Source organism: Ambystoma mexicanum, chromosome 1p (genome assembly GCF_040938575.1).
Source record: "Ambystoma mexicanum isolate Mex_15411 chromosome 1p, UKY_AmexF1_1, whole genome shotgun sequence".
Classification (NCBI taxonomy): Eukaryota; Metazoa; Chordata; class Amphibia; order Caudata; family Ambystomatidae; genus Ambystoma; species Ambystoma mexicanum.
In genome coordinates this window covers 202,619,412-202,639,885 of record NC_090921.1, presented here as the reverse complement: position 1 = coordinate 202,639,885, position 20,474 = coordinate 202,619,412, and the positions used below count along the sequence as shown (strand labels likewise).

The following is a 20,474-nucleotide window of genomic DNA, read 5'->3' as shown; positions in this document are numbered from 1 at the left end:
AAGTAACATGCAGATGGGGGCAAAAGGTAATAGCAAAGAAAATGATGTATACACATTTATTTCAGAAATACTTCTGTCATACTTCTGTCATAGATATACAAACTATTTGAACCACATAAATAAACTATAACAAATTATACAAAATACAAAATAAAAGTAGCACATCAAGAACAGGAGATACACATGTATTTGTTAATTAGGCAGCGTAACAAAGACACATAAATATAATATATACACTTTTATATTACATGGGAACCAGTGATGTACACCACAAAGCAACATGTAAGAAGGCTTGACGTATATCAAGCAAAAGAGCAAACATTTAAGAATGTTTGTTTTTATTGCTTTGACCCGTTTCCCTGGCCATGAGGTATTCCCTTGTATTCATCTCTGGTCTTAACAAAATAATGTAACATTTTGGAATAAATATACAGAAAACCAATGCAGAGCTGGAAGTCAAGATGGCAAAGATCTCCATGGCCACCATATATTTTCCCTTTGTGCTGAGATACGCTGGAATAAAAGAGATCCAGACACTGAGGAAGGCCAGCATGCTGAAGGTGATGAATTTTGCTTCGTTGAAGCTGTCGGGCAATTTTCTGGCAAGGAAGGCCACTATGAAACTAATGGCAGATAAAAGTCCAAGGTACCCAAGCATGCACCAGAATGCAATAGGAGATCCCTCATTGCATTCAAGGATTATCATTCCAGGTTGAGATAGAATATTGTATTGTGAGAAAGGAGGAGAGACACTTAACCAAGAGACACATAGGAGAATCTGAATCAGTGTACCAACACTGGTGACCATGTACGATATTTGTGGTCCCACCCACCTCCTAAGATCACTGTTGGGTTTTGTGGCATTGAAGGCAATAACAACCATGATTGTTTTGGCCAAGATGCAAGAGATGCACTGAGAAAATGTGATTCCAAAGGCCACCTGCTGGATGAGGCACTTCTCTCTTGTTGGATAGCCAATGAAAGCGAATGAGCAGAGAAAGCATAGGGTAAGAGACATGAGCAGGAAGTAGCTGAGGGAACGGTTGTTGGCTTTAACAATTGGGGTATTACTGTGATTAATGAAAAGAACCAATATTGCTGCAGGCATCAATGAACACAAAATGCAAATAACGGATAATATGATGGCTAGAGTCTCCTCATAGGAAAGGTACTCAGTGGTTTTCGGAATACATTTGTCCTGCTGAGCATTGGGCCACCTATCCCATTGGCATTTGAAGCAATCAGCTGCATCTGAAAGACAGAATCAGAAAATAAATACACAGCACACTAAAATAATATTTCATTGATGGAGAGTACCAGTGGGGTATAAAATACAAGAGGCACGCACTGGACACTGGTTTATAAGATAAGAGAACATGGGATTGAATGCATGTGCAGTATAGAGACCAAAGAGAAACTAGTACAACTGATTGCCATTTCAGTGCTTATAATGTCTAACAGGGTTCTTCCTTGTTCCCCTACCACTTAAGTCCCCTCCCCTTTTCCAACAGTCATCTCAAGATGTCCCAAAAACCTATTGTCATCTCTTCCCAAGGTGAAACATTTCTAGTCTTCATCTAGAATGACATGGAAGAAACAGACACAAAAAGGTTGAGTTTGTAATCTTCCTCATCTGCCAAATTTTCATGTGGCCGCTGGGATTCCCCACACAGTGTAGAGTGAGTCACAAAGCTGGTGCAATGAGATCAGTCTCTTGCACCATGGGGAAGTTTAATTTCTCTGTAGAAATCAATAAGTACCTTACAGTCACAGACCATCATGGCTGATGCATGCCATGCCCATAGACACACATAGAAGATCACTCCCAATTTAAAGAATGCAGTGTTGGAATGTATATGAACCACCTATCCACCAAGGTTTTGGCGTCTTTCACTGCAGTATGTAGTTAATCATCAGAATTCAAGTGAAAGAGCCTCATCCTGCAGTAGCACTCAGGCTCCATCACCCTGTCTCTCGTGCCCCAATAAAAATGAGGCTATTCATTTACTGCCTATTTATGTATAATCAAATAATGTAGGGCTTGGGCAGACCAACACATAATGGAACAGTTAGACAGAGTGGTTGAGATTGAGGCACACAATAGACAACCTCTGATTATTATATTGGGAGATCTTAATGCCATGATATCTTACCCGGAATTAGTTGAACAAGAGATAGCATTGAATACACCATTGACCCAACTAAGGCAAGACAAGAGCAATGGTAATGGACAGAAATGGCTTCATTGTGTCATGAGTCCTGAATTCCTAATGCATAACGGCAGATGTAAGCGGGACATCCCAGGAGGATTTTCTAGGTTACATAGCAGAGTGCATCCACTTGGATTACTGTTTCATACCATCATGATATTTTTCACTTATCACTGCACCTAATATTGTACCCAGAGAAGAAAGCCCCCATCTTCTGTTCATGATATACTGACTATCGGAGGCCATTAATGATGATCAGGAACTTATTGGTTAGTTATATATCAACAAAGGCAGTAATCGAATCATCAGGAAACCAGCCAAGTTAGAGGATGATAACAGATTCTGAGATAATTTGGAAAGGAATTGTGGAAATCTGAAGAACCATCTAAAATCTATCAATATATTACTGTTACTAAGGGTCATTGCATAGCCCAGACAGCAAAAAGACATGAAGTGAATGTGAAGGGAATAAAAGGAGAATTATGAAAATCTCATTGCCACTTTGATCATGGCTTCCTTCCCTAATAAGAAGCCCATAGGCATAGGATTTCAGCATCATGATCGGAATAACAAACAGAATCATAGTAATATCTATGACAGCTACATCAGAGACAAAATCACATAAACGTTGCCAGGATTCTTTGCGATCCAGTGGTGCTTCCGGAAGTGGCCAAACATCTTAAAAAACAATATCGTTGCTGGCTACGTAAGCACAGAAGTAGCATAAAACTTGAAAGCTGGCTGGCAACCTATCCAGATCTGTAAAAGTAATCATGCTTGGACCTTATGGAGACTACTGAATGGAAATGGGGCTTGGCCCAAGCTTGTAGAGTGGGCCACAGAAGAGACATGGGCTAATCATATTAAAGACAGAGTTACTGAACACAGTGGGAAGGGAGGAAATGGAAACAAAAATCTCAACACAAATGAGATGCAAGGAGTAAAAACTCGAAGGCTCCAGGCCCAGATGGTTCATGTAATGTATTCATGAAAAAGAATCCAGAAGTAAGGGGAGGGATATGTCACTGCTTTTCCCTACTATAAGTTGTAAAGGAGTTCTTCCTGTTCCTTGGACCAAAAGTATAGTAACAGTAAAAGTTACCACATTCTAGCTATGATAGGTGCATTGGCTTAAATCTATGCCATGGTGCTGCTGGTGGAACTGAATGAGTTGGTTAATCAACTAGAGATTCAGCCTTTTAATCAGACTGGGTGTAAAAAAAGCAACTCTGGCCTTCACTACCAGGTCAATAGAAAAAACTCTGGGCCAAGTTCAATGATTGGGGGGATCCAGGAGGTCTGCTCAATGAAATTAGCCCTTTATATAGATATACAACGGTAAAGATAAGACGTAATACCAAAGGTTCCCTTTCAACCTCGTTGTGGACATCACAAGGGTTAAAAAAAATGGCTGCATCTTGGCTCTGTTACTATTTAATTTATATATGTCAAATCTAACAGCACAAATTGCCAGAACAAAACACATGAATCTAAGCTTGGGAATACGCATATCTCTTGGCTCAGATATGCAGATGATTTAATGTTGATAAATCTAACCCCAAGGGGATTGCAGGCTCCCCGAGATCAATTAACTACTGTCATGATCCTTGCCCCTGGCCCTCACTGGCAAGTCAGCCTTCCAGTTAGGGCCAGGTCAAAGGCCTTAAAACCTCATCCAAGACTCTCTTGGAGTCAGTCCTGGCGCCTTTGGCGCCAGGCTCATAACCATCATAATGACCAACATTATAATGGGACTATTTACTTGGGACTATTTAACTTGGGGGGTTCAGCCAACATGGAGGCACACACATAGCTCAGTTACAAGGAACTGAGCTATGCGGTCTAGTATTTTTGGTGTGGCAGGCCTGGGACTACTTTACCTGGACTACTTTGGGTGTGGCAGGCCTGAGACTATTTTACCTGGACTACTTTACCTGAGACTATTTAAACCACACCCAAACAGAAGAACATGCTTTGCGTTATTCTGCTCTGGGCAGCGTAACGCCCACCGTGTCCAGTTATTTGATGCCAACTTACCTGAAACCAAGGACCTGCAGAGAGAGAAAGAACACTACGAAACTCTCATAAACGGACAAAGTTTTGACCTGATCAATGCCCTTAATTCCCACCCCCTCCTCCTCCTCACCTGTAATTGCTTCTTCAGAGGAGCTCTCGGTCGATATCGTCCTTCTTTCTCTCCAGGTGATGACCGGCCGTTTTTTGTGGAGTTTAGGACAGGCTCTACTGGAGGCCACCTTGTCAACTAGCTATATGCTTGGCAGTGGGACCCCCAGGGAGTCACCTCACTACCAGGGAAAAGCGTGGCTGAAAAACCCTGGACGACTGGATGTATTACCAGTACTGTTGGTATTTGATGGTGTTGCTTGAATTGAGAACTCCAATTCCCAGAAGGCACTCCAGAAATTCAAAGAATGTTATTCCAAAGAGGGTGTAAAGATTCAAGGATGACATGAAGCCCAAAGAATCACGGAAAGCGAGAATAATTGCTTCGGTGGAGGAGGAGAGAATAGGAAGACTGGAGCTCGCTAACTAATACAGTAAAGCGGACGGAGCCAAAAACCCTGGGAAGGAAGCCAAGGACATTACTGCACGGAAGGGAAGAGCCTGTACTGAGCCGGCAGTAGTGAAGCTCGAAACACGGGGAAAACACAAAACAGGAGAGCGGGCTGGAGGGAGGGAAAGGACAGAGAAGGAAACTGCAGCGGAGAGGATACACTTACTTCGGAGCTCGAAGGAAGTAGAACACAGCGTGTTAACCCGTAGAGGAAGCCGGGTTGCAACGCACCGGTGCTACTGATAGACGCGTACTTGTACGCGTCTCTCCGTGCATGCGTCAGAAGACTAGACCGCTGCATTTGCCGATACCAGGTTAGCCCCTCCTCCATCGCCTCCACAGTTTCCATGGCGTGCGTGTCATGACAGTATGACCCCTTCGCCAAGGACCCTGTCCTGGCTCCCCTGGATGAGTTTGATGGAAGAGGCGCAGGAGTCTGGGTGCACTAAAGTTTCTTGCTGGTTCCCATGATCTTTCTGTCCAAGGGTATCCCTTCCAGAGAATGAGATATTGAAGCACTCCGTGTTTGTATCGGGAGTCTAAGATGCGGGATACTTCATACTCTTGGGTGTCATTCAGGCTTGGAACTCTTCTCTTGATCTTCTTTTATAAGGATCGGGTTTGTATTCCTTAAGAACGGAGGCGTGAAATACTGGATGTATCTTAAGTAGGGAGGGTGGCAGGTTTAACCTGAAAGTCACTGGATTAACTTGTCGATTAATGGTGAAAGGACCAATATATCGTGGAGTGAATTTCCCTGGATTTATTCGCCTGGGTAGGTATTTGGTGGATAGCCAGACCTTATCCCCGATTCTCCATGCTAGGTTTAGCCTTCTGTTTTTGTCTGGCCATTTCTTATAAGCCTGGCGACTGGCAGACAGGGTTTACTGGGCCTTCTTATGGGTTCGTTTCAGAGAGTTCAACAACTGATCAGTGGTGGGAACATTGGTGGATTGAATTGCGGAGAATTGTATATGTCTGGGTTCGTACCCATAGGTACACTTGGAAGGACTCATTCCGATAGCTGAGTGTGTGGTATTATTATAAGAAAACTCAGCGACCGGTAAGAGATGACACCAATTGTCCTGTGTTTGATTGCAGTAGCATCTGAGATACTGCTCAAGCGTGGCATTAAGGCGTTCCGTTTGTCCGTTACTCTCTGGATGGAACGCAGATGACAATGCCCTCTGGATATGTAATTGTTTACACAACGTAGTCCAAAACTTGGAAGTGAATTGTGTTCCTCCATCAGGTACAATCGTGTGTGGTAATCCATGCAGTGGTACAATCTCTTTGATGAATATCTCAGCCGTGACAGTGGCAGATGGAGTACCTTTGAGAGGAGAAAAATGTGCTAGTTTACTGAAAGAGTCGATAACTACCATGATTGCTGTGCACCCTTCTGATTCAGGTAGTTCCACAATGAAATCCATTGATAAGTGTTGCCAGGATCCTGCGGGAGGTTTCTCTTGTTGGAGGAGGCCCAAGGGTCTTGCTGTACTGTACTTGCTCTGTGCGCATGTAGGACAAGAAGAGACGTACTCCAAGGTATCTTTGGCCATTGTTGGCCACCAAAAGTGTCGTCTCAGTAATTCCAGTGTGGCTGAGCGACCTTTGTGTCCCACAAAGGTCGCTCAGCCTCCCAAGCCATTACCTGGTGTCATGACCTACATTGGTAGGTCATGACACCAGGTAATGGCTTGGGACTGCAGGACTTGAGTCGGTAAGTATAGCAAGTTCTCCTTAAACAGGAACTCCCCCTTGTGGATCAAAGACAGTATTTGGGTATTAGATGATGTCTTCTGTGCTTCCAGTACCTGTTGCAGAAAGGTGTTAATGGCCCTGATGAATCTCTTCCCATTTAACAAGTACTCGTGTTCGGAGTATTTTCCTGATTCTTCACCAAAACTTCGTGAGAGGGCATCAGCTAAGTGATGCTCCTTCCCTGGTAAGTATGTGAGTTCAAAATCAAATTGGTAGAAGAAATATGCCCTTCTGGCATGTTGTGAATTTCTGCATTCCATTTGTCGTAGGATACTGAGATTCCTGTGATCTGTGCGAACCTGAAACGGGTACTTGGCTCCCTGTTGCAGATGTCGCCACTCTTCACAAACTTGTCTGATAGCCAGCAGCTCCTTTTCAATCACTGCATAGTTTTTTTCGCTGGAAGTAAGAGTCCTTGAGTAATAGGCTATTGGATGTTCCAGCTGGTCTTCCTTTCTTTGCAGAAGTGCGGCCCTGATGGCTCCCTGTGAGGCGTCTGTCTCTACAATAAATGGCAAGGCTTGATACGGTTGCCTGAGGATGGGCGCAGAAGTAAAGGCTTCTTTGAGCTGATTAAAAGCAAGGTCAGCTTCTTGATTCCAGCTAAATTTCGTCCCTTTCTTCAACAGGGTAGTGTTGGAGAATCTGGTGACGAATTTACAATAAAAATTGGCTAGGCCTAAGAACCTCTAAATGTCTTTCACTGAGTTGGCAGTAGGCCAGTTATTAATGGCTGCAGTTTTATTGGGGTCCATTTCTATTCTATTTTCTGAAAGAATAAAGCCCAAATAGGGAACCGTAGAAACCTCAAACAGGCATTTTTCTGGTTTTGCCAATAAATTATGGTTTCAGAGTCTTCTGAGTACCTCCCTTACATGTTGACAATGTTATTCTAATGTCGCTGAATAAATCAAGATGTCATCTAAATATAACACTACAGAGTTGAACAAAAGATCACTAAATCTCTGAAACTGGGCTGGTGCGTTGACTAACCCAAGGGCATTACCTTGTACTCGTAATGGCCTGAGGGAGTCCGAAAGGCGTTTTCCATTTGTCCCCTTTCCGTATTCTTAGGAGATGGTATGCTCCTTTGAGGTCCAGTTTGGTAAACCACTTTGCTCCTTGTACTGCTTCCATGATATCCTTTATCAAGGGCATAGGGTATCTGTCTCTGATTGTTAGACTATTAAGACCTCGAAAGTCAATGCAAGGTCTGAGTTCCTTCATTCCCTTTTTTGGAATAAAGAACAAGGACGCCCCAGCTGAAGAGGTGGATTCTTGTATAAGGCCGTTCTGAAGATTGGTTGCTAGATATTCTCTTAAGGCTTCCTTCTCCAGAAGGGACAACGGGAACATCCTCCCGAATGGGACCTCAGCTTCTGGAATGAGGTCGATTTTGCAATCTTGGGTACGGTGTGGTGGTAGTGGTCTGGACTGTGTGTCAACAAATACGTCTACAAATTCTTGGTATGCCACTGCGGAGTTGATACTCCTCGCTGGTTTTGCACTCCCTTGGTGGTATTGCTTTTCTTCGTTGGATAGACAGGACTGAAAACAAAGTTCAGATCGGAATTCCACAGTGTTGCTACCCCAGTCTATGCCAGGATGGTGTTTTCTCAGCCACGGGATACCCAGGATCACCGGGAAGTGGGCTGCCTTTATTAAATCGAATACAATTCTTTCATGGTGTGTTTTCATCTTGACCGTGACCTCCTGAGTCTCTTGTCTGATAAGACCTGAAGATAGAGGGGTGCCGTCAACACCTTCTACAGGAATCGGTTGTTGCTTTTCTCTTCTTGGAACAGCATGTCCTCTTGCCCATTGGTCGTCCATAAAATTCCCAGCTGCTCCACAATCCAGCATGGCGAGACATTCAACTGTTTGGTTCTTTGTCCATTCCATAACCACCTTAAAGACCATTAACTGGTGGGAGGGATCCAAAGCTACGGGTTGATTAGTAACACAAGGATTGGCCAGTGAAGCCCCTTCCGTGTGCCTGTTCAGGGTCGAGGTCTTTTGTTTCCCGACCTCCTAGGAGGCACTTCGGGACAATCGTGCAGAAGATGTTTCTCAGAGCCACAGTACATAAGTAGACTCAAGTCCTTTCGATATTTTCTTTAAGCAGCAGTCAGGGGACCCCTGGCTGTACCTATTTGCATAGGTTCTTTGGTCTGAGGTTGGAGTCTTTCGGAGGTAACAGGTGGGTAGGAGAGGGGAGCCTGCGGAATGCTTGGTTTCAATTTCCTTCTTTCTGCCCGTCGCTCAGAAATACGGTATTCAATTTGAAGAGCTAAGGCAACCAGTTCTTGAAAGGAAGCTGGTCTAGCCTCCCTGGAGAGTTCATCTTTTATCTCCTCATGTAATCCTCTTCTGAAGAGCGTTTATTTGTCCGAATCCGGCCATCCGGTCTCCAGCGCAATTCTCTGGAAGTTTGAGACGTACGTCTGTACGTCCGAAGGACCTTGTTTGTTGTCCAAGAGGTTCTCATATGATGTTTATAACACTTCTGGTCTTTCAAACCTAGTGCATAATTGTTGTACGAAGGTTTCATAGTCATTCAAAACAGGGTCTGAATCTGTAACCAGTGGGGTTGCCCCATGCAAGAGCACTACCCCCTAGATTCGAGATGAGAAATCCGACTTTCGCCCGGTCCAACTCATACATCTTTGGGGGGAAAGTAAAGTAAACCCGACATGCGTCGAGGAGTTATTTTATTCTTTTGGGGTTACCCTCGTATTTACCACAGAGTAAAGGCACAGGCAGAAGATCGCCACAAACATTGCCTCTTTGAATGATCTGTTGCCTCAAGGAAGCGTTGTCTGCTTTAAGCACATTGTTCTCTGCTTTCATCGTCTGAAGTTCGGCAGTGATTCCTTGTATGGCATTGACCAGTTCTTGGTATTGTTCTAGGCTGGCCATCTTGGGTGTTGCAAACTCTCAGAAACTGACAAAGTTTTGACATGATCAATGCCCTTAATTCCCACCTCCTCCTCCTCCTCACCTGTAATTGCTTCTTTAGAGGAGCTCTCGGTCAATATCGTTCTTCTTTCTCTCCAGGTGATGTCCAGCCTTTTTTTGTGGAGTTTAGGACGGGCTCTACTGGAGGCCACCTTGTCAACTAGCTATATGCTTGGCAGTGGGCCCCCCATGGAGGCCGCCCCACTACCAGGGAAAAGCGTGGCTGAAAAACCCTGGAGGACTGGATGTATTGCCAGTACTGCAGGTGTTTGATGATGTTGCTTGCAGTGAGAACTCCAATTCCCAGAAGGCACTCCAGAAACTCGAAGAATATTATTCCAAAGAGGGTGTAAGGATTCGAGGATGACGTGAAGCCCAAAGCATCACGGAAAGCGAGGATAATTGCTTCCGTGGAGGAGGAGCCAATAGGAAGACTGGAGCCCGCTAATTAATACAGTAAAGCGAACGGAGCCAAAAACCCCAGGAAGGAAGCAAAGGACAATACTGCACGGAAGGGAAGAGCCTATACCGAGCCGGCAGAGGTGAAGCTCGAAACACGGGGTGAAACACCAAACAGGATTGCGGGCTGGAGGGAGGGAAAGGACAGAGAAGGAAACTGCGGCAGAGAGGATACACTTACTTTGGAGCACGAAAGAAGTAGAACACAGAGTGTTAACCCGTAGAGGAAGCAGGGTTGCAATGCACCGGTGCTACTGATAGACGCATACTTGTACGCGTCTCTCCGTGCGTACGTCAGAAGACTAGACAGCTGCATTTGCCGATACCAGGTTAGCCCCTCTTCCATCGCCTCCACAGTTTCCATGGCGTGCGCGTCATGACAGAAACTTACCTGGAACAGTATCCTGTCTTCAATCCATCTCTAACTTCAGTTCCACTCACCTGAAGGTACGAACTCCATCATCCGGCACCGCATGCATCCTGGAATACCATAACCTGGAAAGAGGAGAAAGAAAAACAGCATTAGTAAGCGTTTACTCACGTTTCCTCCCGAATGAAGAAAGCCACACAATTCTTACCTGGGTAGTCATCTCCTGGTCAGTATCATTGCTGGAACATTACGGCGCTCGGCGAGGAACATCGCAACTTGCAAGGAGAGAAAAGACACAGGTTAGCAATATAAAAGGCGAAACAGCGCCACCCATTGTGCATTACTCACCGGACAGCATCGCGCACACCGCGCTTTCACCTACCGGCCCATGCTCATCTTCAAACTGCATGACAACACCAAAATACCTTTCCATACCTAAAAGGAAAGAAGCAAGACATTATTATTCGAACTAAGAGGAACATAAGAACTGCATATAAAGACTGTAAAGGAGCAAACCTACGGAGTCGCAGCAGGCCTGGATTCCCACAGGGGGGCTTGCACCAGTGAAGTAACTTGCTCGATGCTCGCCCCACACATCTACGCACTCCTGCCACGTGGAGCAGGACGGAGAATCCACCTTTTACAATATTAAGGTGAGGAGAAGGCCCAAGGGGGAGGAAGGAGTTGAGGCCAAGGGAGGTGGGAAAACATAACAACAATCTGGTATTGAATCCAGCTCTCCTATATTGCAGACCCATCTTTAACCAGAGGCCTTACCAAGGGACCGGGAGAGGGTTCGAGAGTGCAAATCATCCAACCAGGGCTGGGTGGCATCCCTGTGGATACCAGGTGAGCGTAACAACTACAAACATGAGTGAACATAACCTTATCATCAATACTGCAAAAACTAAGGCGATGACTTTCTACCAGCTTGAAGGAGGGTCATAACATTTGGAAATGGAATGGTTTGTGCCATAGAACGTGTAAACCAATATCATTATTTGGGAGTGATCATAGATGAAAATTTGACAAGAGTGTGGGTGCCCCTTTACTGAGACCAAACAGGGTTCAAATAACCTCAAACTTGAAATGGGGTCCTCAGTTGGAAAAAAAAGGGAATTACAGCAACAGGTTGGTGTAGTTTAGCAACACAACGTGCTGGCTATACCTTGGTGTCAGTTGTGACCATGTATAACATGAAGATCATTCCCAAAATGACATATGGCATGGAGGTTTGGGGGAGAAAAAGGGTCAAAGAGTTAGGCAAAATTGAGAGCCATTCCATTAAGAAGATATAAGCATGCCAGTTAGAACACCTTTGGAAAACATAAATGGGGAATTTAACATTTGTTCTTTGGAGGCGCTAATAACAAATCGGCAAGTAATGACTTATTGGAAGATGAATAACTCAAATACGAACACCTTGCTTTACTATACATAGGGAGAAGCACAGAGGATGCAGAACTATTCTAAGCATGCCATTAGTATTGAAATTATCCAAAAGGGAATTAGGTGGGAGCAGCGGCTCAACTTATTTGAGATATCAACTGCCAGGGTTAATTTAAACAAATCATTGAAACTGGCACTAGTAGAACTTGATAGAGCAACATTGGATACATTTAGCCAGTTAAGCACGTAGTAGAGAACGTATTGGCAACCGAAAACCACCCACCGCCCTTGCCAAGTATTTAAATGAATTCCCGAATTATCTCCCTTGATTCAGCTTTGGCCGATTTCTGCAATCCCTTCTTCGCCACTGGATCTTTCCTGTCACTCCTCATACATTCCCTTGTGCACCCTCTCCTCAAAAAGCCTTTTTCCAACCCTTTCTGTGCAGCTAACTACCACCCTATCTCTATCACCCCCTTCCTGGGCAAACTCTTGGAGAAGCTGGCCCTCTCCCAGCTTACCCACCACACTGAATCTGTTGGTTGTCTCCATGATCACCAGGCTGGTTTCAGAGCTGCAAGAGGCACAGAAACTGCACTTGTGTACACCTGTGAACACTTGCTCTCTAATCTCGATTCCAACTCTGCTTCCGTTCTCATACTTCTTGACCTTTCCTCTGCCTTTGATATAGTCAATCATGCCACTCTTGTAAATCAGGTTTGTGATACCCTTGGCATCACAGATCTGGCTCTGGACTGGCTGACCTCCTTCCTCTCTGAACGACCTTCCCAGGTTCAACTGGGCCCTTTTCTCTGCTCCATCTCACTCACCACCTGCGGTGTTCCTCAAGGCTCTATTCTCTCACCTTGGCTTCCAGTGTTATGCAGATGACACCCAACTCTCCTTCAAGCTTCCCTCCTCTGCCTCCTCCTCTTACTTTCTCGTACCTGTCTGCTATTCAGGCATGGTGCACAGCTAACAATCTCTGCCATAATGCCAGGAAGACTAGGATCCTTCTCGTTGGGACTCGAGATTCCTCAATTCCCCTTAAATTCTGGCCGCCCTCCATGGGCCCCCTCCCTGCACCCCTTCAGTGAGGCAAACATTCTTGGTGTCATCTTTGACACCTCTCTCTCCTTCTTTCCTCATATCACGGAACACGCCAAGGAGATTCACTTTCAGCTTCACCTCCTCACCTTCCCCCAGAAACTCAATGGGCCTCATTACAATAGTGGCGATCTGGAAAACAAGAGTGCCGGTAAGACTACCGGCACCCTTTTTTTCGGACCGCCACATTCTGAGTCTGCTTCCCGGGGTCGCCTGATCCCGACAGGTCGGATCCTGCCGTGTGCAGCGGTCAGAGTAGGCAGACTGATCACGGAAGCACCTACACCGTTAGTAATGGTGCCGGTGCTTCAGTGTCCTCACTCCCATAGAGACCTATGGGACTCTATGGGAATGGGGATTAACAAAATTACCGGTGCACTGGTAATTATTTATGGGTCCGGCTGGAAACACACCGGTAGCACCGTAAGGGTAAACACCAGACCTGTATTGAGGCTCAATGTTTCTAGTGCTCTGGTCCTCTCCAAGCTGGACTACTGTAACAGCCTATTCCTCAACCTTGCTAACTGCTCCCTTGACCCCCTTCAACTAATCCAGAATAAGACTACAAGATTTATCCTTGGCCTCAATCCCAGGGACCGCAAATCTCCAGCCCTAAAATCTCTCCACTGGCTGCCGGTTTCTGAGAGGATCAAATTCAAAACCCTCAGCTTCATCCACAAGATTTTCTGGGACCTGGGACCCCACTACATCCAACTCTCTCTGCATAAAAACCTCCCTGCTAGAGCCCTTCGGTCTTCTAGCTCCAACTCTCTACAGATCATACGCTTCTCTAAGCAGAGCATGGGGGCTAGATCTCTCTCCTCTGCAGGTACCTTCCTCTGGAATGGTGTGCCTGACCCTCTCAGACTTCAGCCGGATCTCCTTAAGTTCTGGAAGCCTCTCAAGACCCTCCTTTTCTCTTCCTCCTTCCCTCTCCCCCTCTCCTTGTCATTTCCTCTCCCTCTGCCTGGCTGCCTGGTCCCTTCAGATTTGCACAGGGCACCAGACCCTCCCCTACTAGTCTACCCCTTGCCTTCTGGGCTCCTATGCCCTTCACTAGCCTGGCTGCCCCAGCACCCCCTTATCCCTTGCATCCCATTGCTCACAATTAGCATGTAGACCTTTCTGCCCCGCAGTCTCTTCTACCTGGGCACTGTTCACCTGGCTCCCCTGGCACTCGTGTAACCCTCTGGCACTCCCCCAACCCTCTGGCACTCCCCCCTCCCCTGCACTTCTTTTACTGCACTTTCATGATACGAATGTCACAAGGCCTAGTAGGACTGTGTCTGTCCCCCCTTTCCTGAAACACATTGTGTATAGGCACATTATAAAAAAACAATAAATAAAAATACAAAATAAAAGGAAAATATCTAAGATATCATTATATGAGAGTTCAGTTTAATTTGGTAGACACTCTAGATGTTATAGGTCCCAGAATGGCTCTTTCCCAAGAGGAGAGATCTTGTAGATTAATTTCAAGAGGGGCTATTGAAACAACTCAACATCCTTTGTGTGCTTGACCTGCATTAAGCAGGATAAGAAACATAATGCTTGAGGCAGTGGGAATCGGAAAGAATGATTTAGGAGAATCAATGAATTGGTGGAACCTGCATATGGATGGCAAATGTATACCCTATGTATACCCTATGTATACCCTATGTATACCCTATGTATACCATATGACAACATTGTAGATGTACATACACTCATTCTTAGAGGGAAGAGGACAATTATAATGATGAACGCGATTAATGTCAACATGTAGTGCGGGGGGAGTGAATTGTAGGGGAATGAGGGCTCTTTTTAGTGTTGTTTTTAGTGTGATGTATTTTTATTGCGAATGGGGATATTCAACTGAAGATTGAATTGCAATATTATTTATTTGTTGGAAATTTGATTAAAAGCCACTTTATTGGCTGTAAGATAATAATAAAAATAAAAATAAAAGAAATTTGATGCTTTACTCTTGATGTGCCTAAAGGTGTTTTGTTTTGGCATTTGTTGAATGTAATGTTTACACTAATATGCTGAGCTTTAACGTTGGACATTAGCGGCATTGTGGAAACAATCATCATTGTTACATTTTGTTTGGCTGCTCTAGTATTGGCTAAAGGAGAAACTCAAAGCTTCTGCACTGCTTACCGGTTTGATTTGAAATCTCCCCTAGTGGGCAAGGGATGCACAGGTAACAGCAGACTGGTTCGCCCTCTTTCACAGCTTTCCTGGAGCCCGGCAGACAGCTTTGGGTGCACACAGAGGCTGGAATCTGCAAGATTTGAATGGATATAGTATAACACTCTAGAATGGATACGATGTGAGTTTAAACATTGCATCATTAAGTCCAGAATGGTTTAATTACTCCCTAATATGAATTTCCAAACACTAGCCAGTTACATAAATCTGTGCTTGACAGGGTATTTGTCCATGTGTGGCTCACAGCTAGCTTTTTGCAGATGATAGCTTGTTGCATAAGCCAACCTAAAATAACAGTTTTCCTTCAGCTGCTTGAGCTTATGGATGAATCTGATATGGTGTCTGAGTTGCTAGTACATTTTGGCAAAGTCATTTCGTTAATTCGTTCTGAATTGACATCCCACCATTTTAGGCGATCGCCCTTTGTTGGCTCAACAAAGGCATTGTAGTTATGTGTTTACATCTGTATACATTTTGTAGAGTTATACGAACGGAATGTATTGCAAATGGTACAAACCATAAGAGATATGCTATATTGTGTCCTGTCGCGGATGGGCAGGGATTTTCAGAGTAAAAGGAACATTAAGGCAGGTTTGCTGTTTGCTTTTCAGTGCAGGCATGTGTTTCTTCCAAATGCGTTGTATAAGCATGTACAGTACCAATCTGTCTAGCAAACAGTTTTAGGATCGCAGAAAACCCCATTATATTTTTGAAGTTGCCCAACGAATAAGGCTTGAGTCTGGTAATGCACATTTTAGGTCATATTACGTGGCAGTCCTGCAAAACATTATGCATTTGACCCTTTAAAGGGATCTTGTGATTTTCATTCAACGAATTAGTAATTCAGTATAAACCATGTGCCTGGTGTTTCCAATGTAGACAATACGCCTTTTCCCAGTACCCATTGTATAATGCAATGTGGATAACTGGATCTAGATCGCAGCAACATCCTCTTTGTGATGTTGTGAAAAATTAGTGGTCCCCAAAATAGACTAATAATCAATGCAACCCAAGAGGATGTGGTTGAACTTGTAACCTCCATTGGTAAAGGTTATGGAACAAAAATATATGAGCTTCAAATAACTGTGTGGGCATGTAAGGGCATTGCAGCAAATATGTACAGATGTGATTCCTGGCGTTGCTAGAAGGACATCATGTCTCTGGCTCAAGGGAATAAAAGTCTTAAACAAAACCTGCTTTCCACTAGAATCTGACTCTCAGAACAGACGGCAGGCAGATGTAAGAGACCTACTTACGAAAAAGGAGCAGAGCATTTTGAGTAAGCAAAGTAAACATGAATACACCAAAGGTGTCTACATGAGGCCGATATTACCCCCAAATTGAGCCTGTTAAACAGCATGAGTCTTAAACCTGCCAATCATGCCACAGAAACAGCACACTCTTTTGGAACACTTGGTGCTGGTACCTGAAGAATGTCCAATGTTCAGGGATGATTTGGCGCTTACCTCTTTCTGATCCACAAAAAAATAGAATGCTGACCAGGGTCTAGAGATTGGGTTGATTCTAAAATATAAAGGCAATTAGCCTCCTGTTTTGTTGTAACATGGCTAACAACTTTTGCAACATATTTGTCAGGTGAAAGCAGCATAAGGTTTACCTTAATTTAGAAAGATGGAAACATTGTGATATTCCTGGTGTTGGTCAACATCCTCAAAGGATTGCACTACTGTATTGTCTAGACTGTCCCCTGATTATTCATGAACATGAATACATTTTAATTACACTGTGGGCCTCATTACGAGGTGGGTGGTAAGGGATTACCGGCACCGGTAAGGACACCGGTGCCGGTAATCCCTTACCACCCTATTCCGAGGTCCCTTAGCGGGTCCCTTCCTCAACGCCTGGTTTTACCAGGCGTTATGGAAGGGACCCGTTAAGGGACTTCAGAGCTAATAACGGGCCCGCTAATAGCGGGCCCGTTATTAGCTCCATCCCCATTCCCACTGAGCCCTATGGGGGCTCAAATGGGAATGGGGAATGGTTACCGGAAAGGGGACTTACCGGGTCCTCCAAGGTCGGAATGACCCGGTAAGTCCCTATTCCTGGAACACGGACCTGGAATGCGGTAAGGGGGTACTACCCCGTAATGAGGCCCTATGTCTTCTGTTCCCAAATTAGCACAGCTCTCTGTGGGTCACCACCACACTTCACAGGGAAGATGTATGGTAATAAGCCCAAAGATACACATTGCAAGGAGGGGATCACAAACGTGTGCACTTATGGGCATTGTAGGGAGGTTGTGTGCCAATAATCTTGACATATACTAATAGTGCAATACATGTGTATAGATGGGTTACAAACATGAATTACTAACATGGATTACTAACAAAGCCATCTAGTGATAGCCGTGGGTCAAGGCCTTTCACCCTTTCCGCAGCTCTGCTGCAAGCTGCTCTCTCAGATGGCAGTGAAAATGCAGTTGTGAAGAATCCAGGGGCACCGGACTGCTCCCTTTCATCATCAGCGTCTGCTTGCTCCCAGGTTGCCGTAGCAACCAACAACAACATATAGGGAACAACGAGCCTCACCGCCGCGGCCCGGACCCCTGATAGGCTCCCCAGGCCTGCCAGCCCGCCCCTCCTGCCTTAAAGGGAAAGAAAGCAGACCGCTAGACAAAGCTGTCTGGTGAAGGCTGTGGGTCAAGGCCTTTCACCCTCTCCACAGCTCTGTTGCGAGCTGCCCTCTCAGATGCCTGTGAAAATGCAGCCGTGAAGAATCCAGGGGCAACGGAGTGCTCCCTTTCATCATCAGCGTCTTCTTGCTCCCAGAAGGCCATCCCGATGCCTAAAATGGGGGCCACGGTTGCCGTAGCAACCAACAACAACATTCAGGAAACAACGAGCCTCACCGCTGCAGCCCGGAACCCTGACAGGCTCCCCAGGCATGACAGCCTGTACCCTCCTGCCTTAAAGGGACAGGAGGCAGACTGGCAGGCAAAGCTGTCTGGTGAAGGCCATGGGTCAAGCCCTTTCACCCTCTCCACAGCTCTCTGCTGCTCACGGCGGTCACTACACAAGGAAACATACCTTCAGCCCACAAAGGTAAGCATCCTCTATTGTCAGCTGTTTGGCGGCCGGCAGCCATCCCCGTTGTATTCCCAACACTTATCCCTCTCCATGACTTCCTTGCTACCAAAGTTAGACGCCTAAGAGCGCGTACCCCATGTCAGCACCTTTCATCAGAACCCCTCTCCATTCCGGTCAGAAATGCTTGCTTGTGCACTTGCTCCATATGCATTTCAAGGACCCAGCGTCCCGTGCAAAGACACACCTACCACCCAACTTCAGCTGCCCTACACCAGTTGAGACTGTACCCAACACAGTCATATGTGTGCCAAGAAAGGAGAGTGCCCAGGTGCAGGGGCGTAGGAGACACATCAAATCTGGGGTGGACAGGGGACATCTTGGGGACTTTGTTTTATTTATTTATTTATTTATTTATTTATTTATTGTGTTTTAGTCAAAGAACTCGACTTTTCACAAAATTAGAATTAAAATAGCAGTACGTATTAAATTACAAATATCACTGTATGAAACAAGAGAAAAGAAGAAAAGAAAACAGAAGAAAATTAAAGGATGCAGCAGCAAAGAACATGTCTTTGTATGTTGCATTTCTGGATTTTTCATCTGACTATGAGCTCAAGGTAAGAGAGAGGAAATGACAATTACTTCCAGTGGGCCACAGCTAGGACACCAGCTCGTTAAGAGGCAGATCACCTGTAAGTGGACTCCTGCCAAATAAAGGAGTTGAAGCCTTTTTCTACCAACTGCAAGTTACTACTTTTTTTGTGTGGGGCAAGGAGAAGTGTGTGTCTCTTGGAAAGGAAAGATGGGGGTTTCAAAGAAAGAGGAAATCTTGTTTGTACCTCTGAGTAAGCCCTGTTATGGGAGTAGAGGGACCAGGTGTGTGATGTTGCTGCTTTGACTGTCCTCCGGGGGGTACAGCAAACAAGGAGGCTGAGCGATCGCAAGCCCACCCCCTTATAAGCACTCCCCAGGTCCGCGGCCGGATGTGTCGGACCCGGGAGATGCCTAGTGGGGTGTATGTGGACCCAGGGGGTGGTCAGAAGGTCAGCCCGCTATGTGGGCTGCCCCTTTAGCGCCCCTGCGAGGGCCGGGTTAGCATCTTACAATGAGTCTGTTCCCTCTTATTCCATCTCATGCTGGCTTCAGAGCCTAGCCTTTCTTTCCCTTTGTTATTCTGAATGCAGAGCTGGACTCTGTTCCTTTCTCGTTTAACATTTGCTGCAAAGCCTGATCGATTTGATTCTCTCATATGTTACTAGGACGGCAGAGCATGGGTCCTCTGCCTTGTTACATTATTCAAAGAGCCCCTCTGGCCTTTCTTTGCATCTCCCTTGTCTCACTGCTTGCTTGATTAATACATACCTCCTTGCTTGAACACTCAACATATTCTCCCTAACACAGCAAAGGCAGCTGCAGTCTTTCTTCACTTCTATTTGTTCCGTGCCTTGAATTGGCACCTTATTTCTGCTTTTCTGTCTGCATGGGAAAGGCAATTTCCAGTCACTGCCCTGATGGTTCTACCTGCCCATAAGAGGGCAACAGCTAGCCAATATTGGAAGAAGATGGGCATATTGTGTTCCTAATGCCTAAACAAGAGACACAACTCTTGCCTTTGTTTCTAACAGTAATTCAGTGGATGAAGAAACGCAAGAGCACACATATTGCTTATAAAGGAAGGGGATGATGTCACACTTGGTTAAGACATTTTGATCACGCCAGGAGCTAATTTCCAGCTGCAATTAAGCAATTACCCTTTAGACTTCTGGCTTTAAATAACGTTAGTATCACCTGGAAAGCACAGAGGTTGCTAAACAGGGTTGCTGGAGCACGAGGGATACCCTACTCGTGGGCATGGATGATTCGAGGGCATTCTTGTCCTGTTTTGGTGCCTGGCCCCTACAGCCATGATGGGGGGAGGGGCCTATTACTTTTGGTTGTACGTACCCTTTGAGGGTGGGCAGACATTGCCTCCTGCTTTAGCCCACTAACAGCTCGGCTTTGCAACTTTATCACACATACCTGTCAGGTGGCATGTAACTCAATGCTACTAATGTTATCAGCCTCAGAAGTCTTGAATCCTTTGCCACATCAACTAGGGTACAGGCTTACCACCTGAGACTTACCCATGTCTGAGTCTGCATCTGTCGCCATGTGGGGAATTCCCAAGAAAACAGCACATACATAGAATCACATTAGAAGTTTCCAAAGGTTTTATATTTGGATAGAATTTACATTTTTGTATTTTACATTCTGAACATCATATTAAAGAACATGCACATAAGTAAACATAATTTGCATTATCAGAACAAAACGGAAGCTGCATACTGTTCTTGAATAATAATATTGTTGGACAAACGTAATGCAATCACTACTGTCGCTACTGAGAGTAGACGACAGGCGTC

General features: G+C 45.2%; 1 protein-coding gene across 1 annotated transcript in view; it reads right to left on the bottom strand.

Moving 5' to 3' along the window:
- Positions 1-322: 322 nt before the first annotated feature.
- LOC138468449 (extracellular calcium-sensing receptor-like) overlaps positions 323-20,474 on the bottom strand; it is a 132,037-nt gene continuing 111,885 nt past the window's right edge. The window contains exons 4-5 of the mRNA XM_069609009.1: positions 14,975-15,098; positions 323-1,251 (exon numbers count right to left, since the gene is read on the bottom strand). Coding sequence (XP_069465110.1) covers positions 323-1,251; positions 14,975-15,098 — 1,053 coding nt within the window. The remainder of the gene's footprint in view (positions 1,252-14,974; positions 15,099-20,474) is intronic.